This window comes from Suricata suricatta, chromosome 9 (genome assembly GCF_006229205.1).
Source record: "Suricata suricatta isolate VVHF042 chromosome 9, meerkat_22Aug2017_6uvM2_HiC, whole genome shotgun sequence".
NCBI lineage: Eukaryota > Metazoa > Chordata > Mammalia > Carnivora > Herpestidae > Suricata > Suricata suricatta.
Window position 1 is genome coordinate 60,011,497 of NC_043708.1, and position 13,994 is coordinate 60,025,490.

The 13,994-nt window shown below is 37.5% G+C and overlaps 1 protein-coding gene across 2 annotated transcripts in view; it reads left to right on the forward strand.

The window, feature by feature from the left end:
* BAZ1A (bromodomain adjacent to zinc finger domain 1A) overlaps positions 1–13,994 on the forward strand; it is a 112,658-nt gene that overhangs the window by 95,702 nt on the left and 2,962 nt on the right. For both annotated transcript variants that reach the window (XM_029950567.1, XM_029950566.1), the window contains 5 exons: positions 49–197; positions 7,817–8,064; positions 8,154–8,380; positions 9,979–10,448; positions 12,668–12,810. In XM_029950567.1, coding sequence (XP_029806427.1) covers positions 49–197; positions 7,817–8,064; positions 8,154–8,380; positions 9,979–10,448; positions 12,668–12,810 — 1,237 coding nt within the window. The remainder of the gene's footprint in view (positions 1–48; positions 198–7,816; positions 8,065–8,153; positions 8,381–9,978; positions 10,449–12,667; positions 12,811–13,994) is intronic.

The window sequence follows — 13,994 nt, forward strand, 5'->3', positions numbered from 1 at the left end:
CTAACAGTGTTTTTAAGTACCATAAACTCTTCCATGTTTTCATTGTAGACTTCTGGGCATAAAAACAGAAACTCCAAGTACTGTCTCAACTAATGCAAGTACGCCACAATCAGTAAGCAACGTGGTTCATTATCTGGCAATGGCACTTTTTCAGATAGAGCAGGGCATTGAGCGGCGTTTTCTCAAAGCTCCACTTGGTAAGTATCAATTTTTACTTCAAAATATTATTTGTATTTTAAATGATTTTGAAATTGCCTTTTAATAGAAATTTTTGGGCTGATGCAATAAAATTGGCTAATTTGAAAAGGTTAAGATTATATTTTCACTTTAAAACCTTTCTTTCAGATGAGATTTTTAAAATAATACTGAAGTACTTTTTATTGTAGATAATGATCTTTAATGACCATCTTTTTAACTACTTCTGTTAATCCTTTCTTTTGTGTATAAGTTTCATCAAAAGAAAGATTACCAAAACCTGTGGCTAGCCAGATCCTGAATAATCAAAAATTGTAGATAAGTATTTCTCTTGTTATTTAAAACAGAATCCCAAAGAAGCTACTTATATGTCCACCACTGGGGGCATGGGTTAATAGTGTGGTCACTAACTGGAACACTGTATAAGAAGTGCTAAATCAGAAATGCCAAGTATTTCTCTCTTTTTTTTTAATTTTTTAATATTTATTTATTTTTGAAAGAGAGAGTATGAGCAAAGGAGGGAGGGCAGAAAGAGAGAGAGACATGGAATCCTAAACAGGCTCCAGGCTCTGCACTGTCAGCACAGAGCCTGGCACAGGGCTCAAACTAATAAACTGCGAGATCATGACCTGAGCCAAAGTCAGAGGCTTAACCAATTGAGCCACTCATGTGCCCCTTGAAATACCAAGTGTTAAGTACAAATGAGGAAATGCTCTATAATTTATGGCCAAGATGATAGAAATAATACTATCTGGATGTTTTAGCAGTTTATTAAATTAGTATGCTTTTAGGAACTTAGCTAGGAATATAATCACTATGTCTTTCAGAAAATGTGTGTTTCAAGTTCCAAATCAATTTTCATGTCATAGCTGCCTCTACTTCCCTGTGGTTAATGTTATATTAATTTATAGCTCATCAACAGGAGAAACTTAACAGAGGACCATGGCAGAGGGGAAGGGGAAAAAATAGTTAAGGAGAGGGAGGGAGGCAAACCATAAGAGACTCTTATATGCTGAGAACAAACAGGATTGATGGGGTGGGAGGGGGGGAAATGGGTGACGGGCATGGAGGAAGGCACTTGTTGGGATGATGGGCACTGGGTGTTATATGGAAACCAACTTAATAAACTATAAAAAAAGATAAATTTATAGCTCATCATATTAAAGATAATTTGTATCTCAGTAGTGGGCTGCTAGAAAAAACAGTTTTTAAAACCATATCTTTTGGGGCGCCTGGGTGATTCAGTCAGATAAGCGTCTGACTTCAGCTCAGGTCATGATCTCATAGTTTGTGGTTCGAGGCCCGCATCAGGTTCTGTGCTGACAGCTTGGAGCCTGGAGCCTGCTTTGGATTCCTTCTCTCTCTCTGCCCCTCCCCCTCTCATGCTCTGTCTGTCTGTCTGTCTCTCTCTCTCTCAAAAATAAACAAACATTAAATAAATAAATATTAAAAATCAACTTGAATAGACTAAAATCCTTTAAAAATTTTTTTTTTAATGTTTGTTTATTTTTGAGAGAGAGAACAAGAGAACACAAGCAGGTGAGGGGCAGAGAAAGAGAGGGAGACACAGAATCCAAAGCGGGCTCCAGGCTCTGAGCTTTCAGCACAGGGCCCAACACAGGGCTTGCACCCACAAACCATAAGATCATGACCAGAGCCAAAGTCTGACTCTTAACCAACTCAGTCACGCAGGCACCCCAAATTCTTTTCAAATTATTTGAATATTGTTGAATATTAAGAACAAAAATTTCATAAATATATAATAGCAGAATGTGAATATATTTTTTAAATGTCTGCTTTCATGTTGAAGATCTTATGGATACTTCTCACTCATATTTCCCAGTCCTTAATATATTTTCTGTGTCTAAATTGGATTATATGTACAAGAAATTTCTTACAAGCACATGTGAATCTATAATTACGTCAATTAAAATTTCAGTTGACAGTTATTTGTAAACTGTGTAGCTCTTACAAATATATCACTACTACTTATTAATCCCGTGATTCCATAAGAGCTAAGTCACAATTCTGATTTTTCTATTTCTGAAAATGCCATCATTTAAAGTTGTTTATAAATGCAAGGGAAACAAAATCAAATTGCTTAGTGTGTCCATATTTTCATCAGTACCTCTTTTTTTTTTAATTTTTCTTTTTTACTGTTTTTATTAATTTCAGAGAGAGAGAGAGAGACAGCATGAACAGGGGAGGGTCAGAGAGAGAGGGAGACACAGAATCTGAAGACAGGTGACAGGCTCTGAACTGTCAGCACAGAGGCTGATGGGGGCTCAAACCCATGAACCATGAGATCCTGACCTGAGCTGAAGTCAGATGCTTAACTGACTGAGCCACCCAGGCGCCCCTCATCAGTACCTCTTATTAGAAACTTAGACAAAGGGGAAAGATTAACACTGGGGAATGTTGCAACTAATATCTAGTAGGTTATATGAGAACTGAGAGCTACAGTGTTCTTTATGCTGGTTTGTATATAGCCGTGAGATAATAAGGAGCAATTTCAATTTGAAGTCTTAAAAAAAATTGGTGCAACAAGAAAAGTTTAACTTACTTTAGTGTTAAATACTGATCAAAGTTAGATGTTGATCATTTATAATATGGATGTTATCATCTACCATTGCTACCACATAAAAAATTAATAGAGTAAGGTCTCTAGCCTTTTATAATTATGTTTATATTATATTATGTTTATGACTTTGGAGGGTCTGTTTTGAATGGGACAACAAGAAATAAAGGTGCCTCTAGGTTTTTAAGATCATCTTTTTTTTTTTTAATGTTTATTTATTTTTGAGAGAGAGAGAGACAGAGCTTGAGTCAGGGAGGGGCAGAGAGAGAGGGAGACACAGAATCAGAAGCAGGCTCCAGGCTCTGAGCTGTTAGCTCAGAGCTGGACACAAGGCTTGAACTCACAAGCTGTGAGATCATGACCTGAGCTGAAGTTGGACACCCAGTTGATGGAGCCACCCAGGTACCCCTAAGATAATCTAAATATTTAGATCAAGGTAATCAAGAACATCCTTAATCTGGGAGAGAAATGGGGGTTCTACTTTGTGAATGTTTGAGATAGAATATATATTAAAATTCTCCATTCTTGTAATTATTTTTCTACATAGAAAATTAACTATGTTAAAAAAAATTAACTGTGGTAGGAATTTTCCCAGTTTAGCTTCAGAGATTATTTCAGTTTCTTGAGGAAACAAGAAATAAAAATTTTTCTTATGTTCCACTTTCCTTAGTATGTCCCTTTTATTCTACTAATTAATCACATCAATAAAACTATGCATTTTAGCTTGAGGAAGATACTCATATTTGAATTATTTTAGGTAAGATATGTGAGAATTGTCGATCAATCTAGTGTGAGAGATGGTAAATGTTTAACTTTATGAAGAATTTTGTCTTTTTAAAGAATTACGATTTTACTTTCTATGTTGCTGAGCACTGGTTTGAATATTTAGCTTTTGAAGGAGATAAAAAGGAGCAATTTCAGTTCGAAGTCTTAAAAGAGGTTTAATTTTTTTTGGAAAGCAATAGGATTGGAGAAAAGCTTATAAAACGTTGCCATCTTCCTCACATTTTCCTTTCTACATTTCATACCTCACATAATGAAACTTAAAAACTGGTATAAAGGGGCTCCTGGGTGGCTCAGTTGAGCATCTGACTTCGGCTCAGGTCCTAATCTTACTGTTGTTGAGTTCAATTCCTGCATCGAGCTCTCTGCCATCATCATGTAGCGCGCTTCAAATCCTCTGCCCCACTCTCTCTCTGCACCTCCTCCATTCGTGCTCTCTCTCAAAAAGAAAAAACATTTTTTAAAAATTGGTATATAGGGGTGCCTGGGTGGCTCAGTCAGTTGAACCTCTGACTTCGGCTCAGATCATGATCTTGCCATTCATGGGTTTGAGCCCTACATTGGGCTCTGTGCTGACAGCTCAGAGCCTGGAGCCTGCTTCAGATTCTGTGTGTCCCTCTCTCTCTCTCTGCCTCTCCTCGATCATGCTCTGTCTCTCAAAAATAAATGTTTAAAAAAAATTTTTTTTTTAATTCCACAGTCTCTTCACAATTTGTCTTTTTCTTCCACTCTTCCACATTGGCCTATGCAAACTTATTCCTCACACTTACCAATAAGAATATCCTCTGATTTACCCAGAAAGATTTTTTTAATGTTTTTTATTTATTTTTGAGAGACAGAGACAGCATGAGCAGGGAGGGTCAGAGAGAGAGGGAGACACAGAATCCAAAGCAGGCTCCAGGCTCTGAGCTAGCTGTCAGCACAGAGCCCGATGCGGGGCTTGAACCCACGAACCATGAGATCATGACCTGAGCTGAAGTCGGACGCTCAACCGACTGAGCAGGCACCCCGAAAGATTTCCTCATGATCTTTGAACTAGTAATTTTTGTTGCCTCCTTCCTTAGACTAGGTTCTGTTCAGGCCAAAACTTTTCATGAAGCTTTATGTGAAAAAATCAAGGTAAATAGAAAACACAAGATGAGAGGGCGAAATAAAACAAAGACCTTATAATTGCATTTCCCACTTGGCTAATGTTTCTCTTTAACTTTGTCTGAAGAGCCATTTGACCTGTTCCTTTTTTCTCTCTCCCATTGAGCTATTTTTGGAGGTTCTGATGCTTTTTCAAACTCCGTGGTTATATTTTCAAGTGTTTATTTCCTAAAACATATTAAAAGAGTTATTTTGTTATATTGTGTGTCTAATTCTAATATCTCAACTCTTTGTCAGATTCTGCTGGCTCTTGCTTGTAGTGTTTTGTTTTCGCATGTGCATTGTGTGTTTTGACTGTTAACTCTCATTCCTCAGAACTTGATCTATGGAAATTTCTTGAGAGAGAATGTGCAGAGATTTGTACTTGGCTTCTGCCATTTGCCTGAGGTTGCTACCAACCTGAACCCGCTTTAAAAATCTTGGTTTATTTCAGGTTTTAAACTGTTTAAGGCATTGCTGCTTATAGTTACATATCCTCAGGGTAGATTTATTTTCCCTTTCCACCCAACACCAAGGTCCAGATGAGCAGATTTCCTTGCTACACCTTTCTCTCTTCATGGTATTCTTTTCCACCTTTACACTTAAAGGTATAGTCTTTTGGTGTCCTAGCTTTTCAGAAAGGACTCAGCACATTGGAAGAGCCCTCGATTTCATTTCCTGTCTCTCTCACCCTGCCCAGCAGTCAAACAGAAACTCCAGACTCACTGATATTTGGCAGGTCTAATCCTTTATGACTTCAACTTTTTGTGTGTATCTTCACTCTCCCAGCCGTATAAAAAATTTCTTAAAGGTAGGGACCATAGAATACACTTGTGTCATATCTTCTAAATTGTTGCACATAGGAACAATATAATTCAGGAATAATGATAACATTAACAGCATTTACTTTTGCATGACAGGCATTTTATTTGTCTTATGTATATTATCCCACTTAATCTTCCCAACAATTCTCAGAGGTAGGTACTATCCACATATTACTCTTGAGGAACCTAAGCACAGAGGGATTAAGTAATTTGCCCAAGCTCACATAGGAGAGCTAGTACTCACCTCAAGGCAGACTGACTCCAAAGCTCACATTCTTTTAACCATTATGCTATGGCCCAGGAGGACTTTTTTTTTTTTTTAAGATAATAGTAAGAAATATGGCATATTAGGAAAAAATTATGTATGGAGTCTTAAACACCTTGTAGAATTCTGACATTATGTGGTAGTCCCTTCATAATTAAGTATAATGTCTTAGGAAAACTAAGGTGGTAGCAAGAATTGAAGTTTAAAAAAAATTTTTTTTTTTTTTTTTTTTTTTTTTTGAGAGAGAGCATGTGCCAGGAGAGGCAGTGGGGATGCAGAAAATCTGAAGCGGGCTCTGCGCTGACATCAGCAAGTCTATTGCAAGACTTAAAGTCACAAACTGTGAGATCGTGACCTGAGCTGAAGTCAGGCACTCAACCAACTGAGCCACCCAGGCGCCACAGCAGTAGTTGAAGATGAAAATCATATACCAGTGTAAAATGATAGACTGACTACATTAATGGCATTTAATGAAATGACACGTAATAAATGTTTTAGTCCAGAAGATAAAGGAACGATGTTATTAATGACAGAAAGTTCCAAACATTTCTATATAAATATTGGTCCTAGAAGTTCTTTTGGGAGATGGGGTATTAGTATTTTTTTATTTACCTCATTTAAAAAATATTTTCTTAGAGGGACAACCAGGTGGGTCAGTTGGTTGAGTGATCAGTTTCTGTTCAGATCATTATCTTGCAGTTTGTGAGTTCGATCCCTGCATCAGGCTCTGTGCTGTCAATGCAGAGCCCGCTTTGTATCCTCTGTCTGCTTCTCTCTGCCTCTTGCTCATGTTGCGTCTCACTCTCAAAAATAAACATAAAAAATATTTTCCTAGAGAGAGAAGACAATAGAGTTGGCATTTGTACAGAATTGATATTTTAAATAATAGCTTCATTGAGATATTATTCACATATATAAACTTCATCCTTTTAAAAAGTGTATAATTCAATGGAGTATTACATGGCAATGAGAAAGAATGAAATATGACCATTTGTAGGAAAGTGGATGGACCTCAAGGGTGTCATGCTAAGTGAAAGAAGTCAGGCAGAGAAGGAGAGATACCATATGTTTGCACTCATAGGTGTAACAGGAGAACAGGAGAAACCTAATGGAGGACCTGGGGGAGGGGAAGAGGGAAAGAGAGTTGGGGAGAGAGTGGGATGCAAAACCTGAGAGACTATTGAATACTGAAAACGAACTGAGGGTTGAAGAGGAAGGGGGAGGGGGAAAAGGAGGTGGTGGTGATGGAGGAGGGCACTTGTGGGGAAGAGCACTGGGTGTTGTATGGAAACCAATTTGACAATAAACTATTTTTAAAAAATAAAATAAAAAATAAAAAGTGTATAATTTAGGGGTGCCTGGGTGGCTTAGTCAGTTAAGCGTCCAGCTTCGGCTCAGGTTATGATCTCACAGTTCGTGGGTTCGAGCCCTGCGTCAGGCTCTGTGCTAACAGCTCAGAGCCTGGAGCCTGCTTCAGATTCTGTGCCTGTCTCTCTCTGTCTCTCAAAAATAAATAAAAAACATTAAAAAAATTTTAAGTGTATAAGTTAGCAGGTTTTAGTATATTCACAATTGTGCAGTCATTCATCACAATCTAATTTCAGAAATTTTCATCAGCCCCAAAAGCAACCTCACATATGATTGATACTTAGAGAGAAGTCCATCTTTTATCTAGAAAGAGGAAGCAATATTCTTGATTTAAATGAATAATAACTGACTTGTAATCATATTTAGCCAGTCCTCTAAATTAGGTCAAGATTTGGTAACAGAGACTATATTGAGGACACATTGCTAAGTTATTTTTTCTCTTTACTATTGAAATCTTCAAGCATTTGATACATACATTTAAATAATTCCTTAATGTCATAAACAAGATATAGCTCATCAAATATTTTTGGTATTTTCTTTTTAAAATCAACATGATCTTTTTGTTAAGTATTAGAAAAACTTTAAAATCAAATCTGTTTAAACTGCCAAGAAAACCGTTCTAGGAGATGTCTAAGGTTTGCTAGAAACTTTAATCACTTTATCTTGTCTTTTAAGATGCCAGTGACAGTGGGCGTTCTTATAAAACAGTCCTGGACCGTTGGAGAGAGTCTCTCCTTGCTTCTGCTAGTCTATCCCAAGTCTTTCTTCATCTCTCCACCTTGGATCGTAGTGTGATATGGTCTAAATCTATACTGAACGCTCGTTGTAAGATATGCCGAAAGAAGGGTGATGCTGAAAACATGGTACTCTGTGATGGCTGTGATCGGGGTCATCACACCTACTGTGTTCGACCAAAGCTAAAGGTATTTTTTCCTTCTACTTTTTAGATTAGAATTGAGTCACTGAGATTTTGAGTGATAGATGATTAAAGATGACTTCTCTGATTTGTCAGACTGTGCCTGAAGGAGATTGGTTTTGTCCAGAGTGTCGGCCAAAGCAACGTTCTAGAAGACTCTCCTCTAGACAGAGACCATCCTTGGAAAGTGATGAAGAGATGGAAGACAGTATGGAAGGTGAGGATGATGAAGTTGATGATGATGATGAAGAGGGTCAAAGTGAGGAGGAAGAGTATGAGGTAGAACAAGATGAAGAAGACTCGCAAGAAGAGGAAGAAGTCAGGTAAGTCCATGCAAAAAAATGAGAGTTTGTAAATCTTAACTAGATAGTCTCTTGACTCCTCAAATACAAATGGAATGGTTGGGGCCCTTAACTCTCTTAAAAATTGGTAGGTAATAAGTGGCCTGACGTTATCCTTGATTAGTATTATTAGCATGTGAAGTTTTTCCTGAGGAAGTGTAGTAGCTCTCTGAGCCTATCCAGATCATAAAATCAAATATGAGTTCAACTCAGACCCCCATTAAGTTTGATTTCACTTAATTTTACACCTAAAGCAGCAAATAAGCATTCCAGAGGATATTCATGAGATAAAGATGAATGCAACTTTCCAGTGCCCCTCTTGCTTTCTCAAAGAATTAGACTCAAATATTGATGATGTTGGCATCTACAAAGGGAAAGAGATCTGCCAGGAAGCACGTTGTATTGTTATGCTTCTACCACATTAGCACCCAGAGGCACCTTCTGTATACTACCGTATAGCCAAGTACTCTGCAACTTAGCAAGCTGTGTCACCCAAGCCTACTGAATGAATTGGGGCCTGGCTATTCCAGCTGTGGCAGCACTAGAGCATTCTCCCTTTATTTGTCCCTTTTTAACATTTGAACCCCCTTCATGTGGAATCAGGAAAGTGAATGTGAAACAAGGGCAACTTAGAACTGACAATGTACAAAAAGGCCTGTCTGAGGAGGGTAAGTAAAGAGAGCTACCCCCTCTATTTTAAACAAGCTGTTGTTTTTGTTTTTGTTTGTTTTGGGGTTTTGTTTTTAATTTTTTTTAATGTTTGTTTATTTTTGAGAGAGAAATAGAGCACGAGCAGGGTAGGTACAGAGAGGGATGGAGACACAGATCCAAAGTAGGCTCCAGGCTCTGAGCTGTCAGCACAGAGCCCGACACGGGGCTCAATCCCATGAACCATGAGATCATGACCTGAACTGAATTCAGACATTTAACCCACATAGCCACCCAGGCACCCCAATAAGTTGTTTTTTAATAGCTCCAACTAGGAGATGCTGTAGTCCCTGTAGATTATAAGGGCAGTATTTGTGTTAAACATAAAGATGATTTGGGAAATTCTTGGAAATATTTTAGGTAAACTAGAAGACCAGGTATGTGAGGAGATGGACAAAAAGAGGCCTACTGGAGTTGTTTGATCCTTGTCTACAACTTAAAGGCAATTAAAAGTGAACCTAGAGTTACCTGGCTGGCTCACTCATTGGAACATGTGACTCTTGCTCTTGGGGGCATGAATTCGTGTGTTCTAGCCCCATGTTGGGGTTAGAGTTTACTAAAAATAATAATAAAAATAAAAATTGAACCTAGTTTTATATTTTACAATAAGAAGCAGAAGATGGCAAAGAGAGTCTTAACATGGTATTCAGGAACCAAAGGTTTAAGGCCTACTTTATTTGCAGTCATTGGCCAAAACTGTAGGTTACCTCAGCATCAGTGGTAATGAAAAGGGATGAAAAACTATTACCATAAATAGACAAAAGACATGTATATAGAACTCATTGGCTAAATAGTAGAACTAGGGGAATAGAAATAATCCTAATTGCATCATTTCTCTGTACCATAATTGTGTTTTCAAACAATATTTACAGCCCACCAAAACGAGGAAGACCACAAGTTAGATTGCCAATTAAAACAAGAGGGAGACTTAGCTCTTCTTTCTCAAGTCGTGGCCAACGACAGGACCCTGGAAGATATCCTTCAAGGAGTCAACAGAGTACACCCAAAACAACTGTTTCCTCTAAAACCACTGGTAGAAGCCTTAGAAAAATAAAATCTGCTCCTCCAATAGAAACTAAATCTTTAAGGATTACTGGTCGTTCTACTCGCCAGAGTTACAGCCCACTGCAAGCAGATGTGTTTGTGGAACTACTTAGTCCTCGCAGAAAACGCAGAGGAAGGAAAAGTGCCAATAATACACCAGAAAATAGTCCCAGCTTCCCTAACTTCAGAGTCATTGCCACAAAGTCGAGTGAGAAGACAAGATCTCTAAATGTTGCTTCAAAACTTTCTCTCCAAGATAGTGAAACCAAGAGAAGAGGAAGGAAAAGACAATCTACAGGTATGAAGAAGTCTAAACTATTCTTACCTAAGAAAATGGGATAATTTAGAAAGATTGGATGTTGAGGTACTTTGTATCATTTTTTAAAAGTTGTCGCTAAGATATATAAAGTTATTAGGGAGCAACCTAGCCTGAAGTGTAATGTTCATTTGAAGGGGCAGCTAGACATTTGGGGAATAAGGTAAATTATATTACTAGTATTTTTCTAGTAGTGTAGCAAGATAGTTGTGAGAAATTTTCAGTGTTCTGTTTCTAATGGAGAGATTTGGCCAACATTTGAACAGTCTCAGTATAACATATTATAACATTTCATTCTCTTCCACCCTTTCCTCCTTTAAAACACACATAGTCATCATAACCTACATATAACCTACGTTCAGTTGTTTGGTTAAGAATCCTATCTGACGTACTGAATTTGGGAGCAGGGGAGAGCTGGGAGAGAGATATTGTTAGGAAGTGATGATCAGCTGTCTTTTTAATTCTGATAATCATTTTTTATAGTAATCTCTATCCCAGGTAATCTCTTCATCTCTTTAGTCCTATTCTTTTTTTCCTTTAGTGTCTGTAGTAATAAAACTTTGATATTTCCAAAAAATAAAATCAAACATAAAAAACATTACTGTTCCTTGAAGAATTATAGATAGATTGTAGTGCATTATTCCAACATAAGACAGTATTAAGGAATCCATTGGTGAAAAAATGGAAGACTCATTAGTCTGTATATGCAGTCCCCTGATTGGTGGGTTTGAGGGGGTTACAATTAGCACTGAAATCTAAGTTAGCTTTTCCTATCCCCTTATCTGTTTTGCTCTTCCCCAATTCTGAACTTTAGGCTACTTGGAAAAAATAGTATACCTGAAACATTTGTATTCTAAAAACTCTGCTAAGAAAAACATTTTGTTGTTGTTAATTGATTTATAAAATTACTAACCTGTTCCAAGGAAAAATAAAGGGGGAAATGTATGGATTTACATTTAAGTAGAGAATTTAAAAACCTGAATTCATAATATGAACTATGCTACCCTTTCTACTAATTCATACACTTTAGATTTCGTTACATACACCATAGATTTTATGAGAAAGCATTTTGCTTTAAGAAAGTCTCCATATAAAAATATGATTTATAAGAATAATCTTTTACTTTATTGTTGAGAATTACTTTTCTATTATGCAAGGTAATCTATAAAGAGACCTACTTGCTAGATCTGAAGAGGTTACTTTCCTAAGAATGTATTCCAAGAAGTACTGGAGAATTGTTTACTTTCATTTTATTACAGTTGAAAATGTATTTCTAATAAAATAGGCTAAAAAATAAAGTAAAAACTTTGCATTCCAGAAATTTTCTTTTATATTACACTATTGTTAAAATATGTTCCCAATGATGGGGCGCCTGGGTGGCTCAGTTGGTGGTGGTTGTTGTGTTTGGTTTTTTTGTTTAACATTTATTCATTTTTGGGGCGCCTGGGTGGCTCAGTCGGTTAAGCCTCCGACTTCAGCTCGGGTCAGATCTCACGCTCGTGGGTTTGAGCCCCGCATCAGGCTCTGAGCTGTCAGCACAGAACCCAATGCGGGGCTCAAACTCACGGACCACGAGATCATGACCAGAGCCGAAGTCAGATACTCAACCGACCGAGCCACCCAGGTGCCCCTCATTTGGAAATTTTATGATCAAAAAGGAAATAGTGGGGGCGTCTTGCTGGGTCAGTCAGCGGAGCATGCAACTCTTGATCTCGGGGTATATGTTCAAGCCCCACGTTGGGTGTAAGGATTACTTAAAAATAGGGGCTCCTGGGTGGCTCAGTCCATTAAGCGTCTGGCTTTGGCTCAGATCATGATCTCTAAGTCCGTGGGTTTGAGCCCCGCATCGACCTCTGTGCTGACAGCTCAGAACCTGGAGCCTGCTTCGGATTCTGTGTCTCCCTCTCTCTCTCTCGACCCCTTACCCACTCATGCTCTGTCTCTGTCTTTCAAAAAGTGAATAAATGTTTAAAAAAATTTTTTTTTAAAGTACTTAAAAATAAAATCTTTAAAAAAAAAAAGGAAATAGTAACATTTGGCCCAGATTTTCATGTCTCAAATGTAAGTTAGTTTATCTTAAGATATATATAGAATGTCAATTTCTGTTTGAATTTAGGTGTATTTATAAAACTCTGTGTAGCTTGTAGTGATCACATATTTTGCTTTGTCATCGCCTAAAATTAATTTAATTATTTATTCAGAATCGTCTCCTATGACACTAAATCGAAGGAGCTCAGGCCGACAAGGAGGAGTTCATGAATTGTCTGCTTTTGAACAACTTGTTGTAGAACTGGTACGGCATGACGACAGCTGGCCTTTTCTGAAACTCGTTTCCAAAATCCAGGTAATATTATTATATTTGATTAAATGTATTCATGTGTATTATCTGATTTAGTATGCTTGGCAACTTTGAGGTAGTCAGAACTCCCATTAGTCACTACATCTGGGAAAGTTAGTTCCTATGTTGAAAAAAATGGCATTTAGGGAGCATTGTCTCCTCAGTCCTTTCTAATCCTGTGACTGTTGATTCTCATGAATGATGACAATATGTTAAAATAACCTCGATGTTTTTATTCTGTGTAATGAATATGAATAGATTTAATTCAACTGAATACCATCATTGGTATTTCTGTTATATAAAACAGCAGTTCTCAAACTTCAGCATATACTGGAATAACCTGGCGGGGGGAGGGGTGTTAAAACACATATTAGTGGGCCTCACATCAGAGTTGTGATTCACTAGGTCTGGGATGATGCTGATGGGGCTGGTCCAGAGACCACTGCATGAGAAACACTTATGTGAAAGATAGGTACCCTAAGAAAACAGACATGTCCTGAACTAAGGGATTTGAGATGGTGCTGGAGTTCTTTTTTTTTTTTTTTCCCTGTCCTTGATGGAATGTATTAAATAAGCAAACACCCCAACCAGGAAAACCAGTACTACAATGTAAAAATATTGAGAAAAGAAAACCCTCTCACATGCATAAATGAAAGATTGCACACAAAGAACTCACATCTTTTCAAGCTTCAATAGTAAATATTCTGCTACTATATATTAAATACTGCATGGTTTGCCCAAGCTAAGATGAAACCACATCATGAATCAATTAGCATTTTGCATTTTCTTTCATTATCTACTCAGTCATGCCTACTGCACCTCTAAACATTTCATTAAATCCAATTATACAGCAAACACTCCCAAAATAAACTTAGATTGTATTGCAGTTTCACTTAACAGTATATAAAATGCTGTGTTGTGACAGGTATCAACTATCCATTAGATGCTGAATCAATTCTTCTTAAGCACTACTAACTGCTTGTTTTTTTTTGAAGCTAGATCATTCTGAGTGGTTCCTGTTAGACCTATGAGTGCAAACATATGGTTTCTGTCCTTCTCTGCCTGGCTTACTTCGCTCAGCATGACACCCTCAAGGTCCATCCACTTTCTTATAAATGACCATATGTCATTCCCTCTCATTGCCATGTAATACTCCATTGTGTATATATACCACATCTTCTTGATCCACT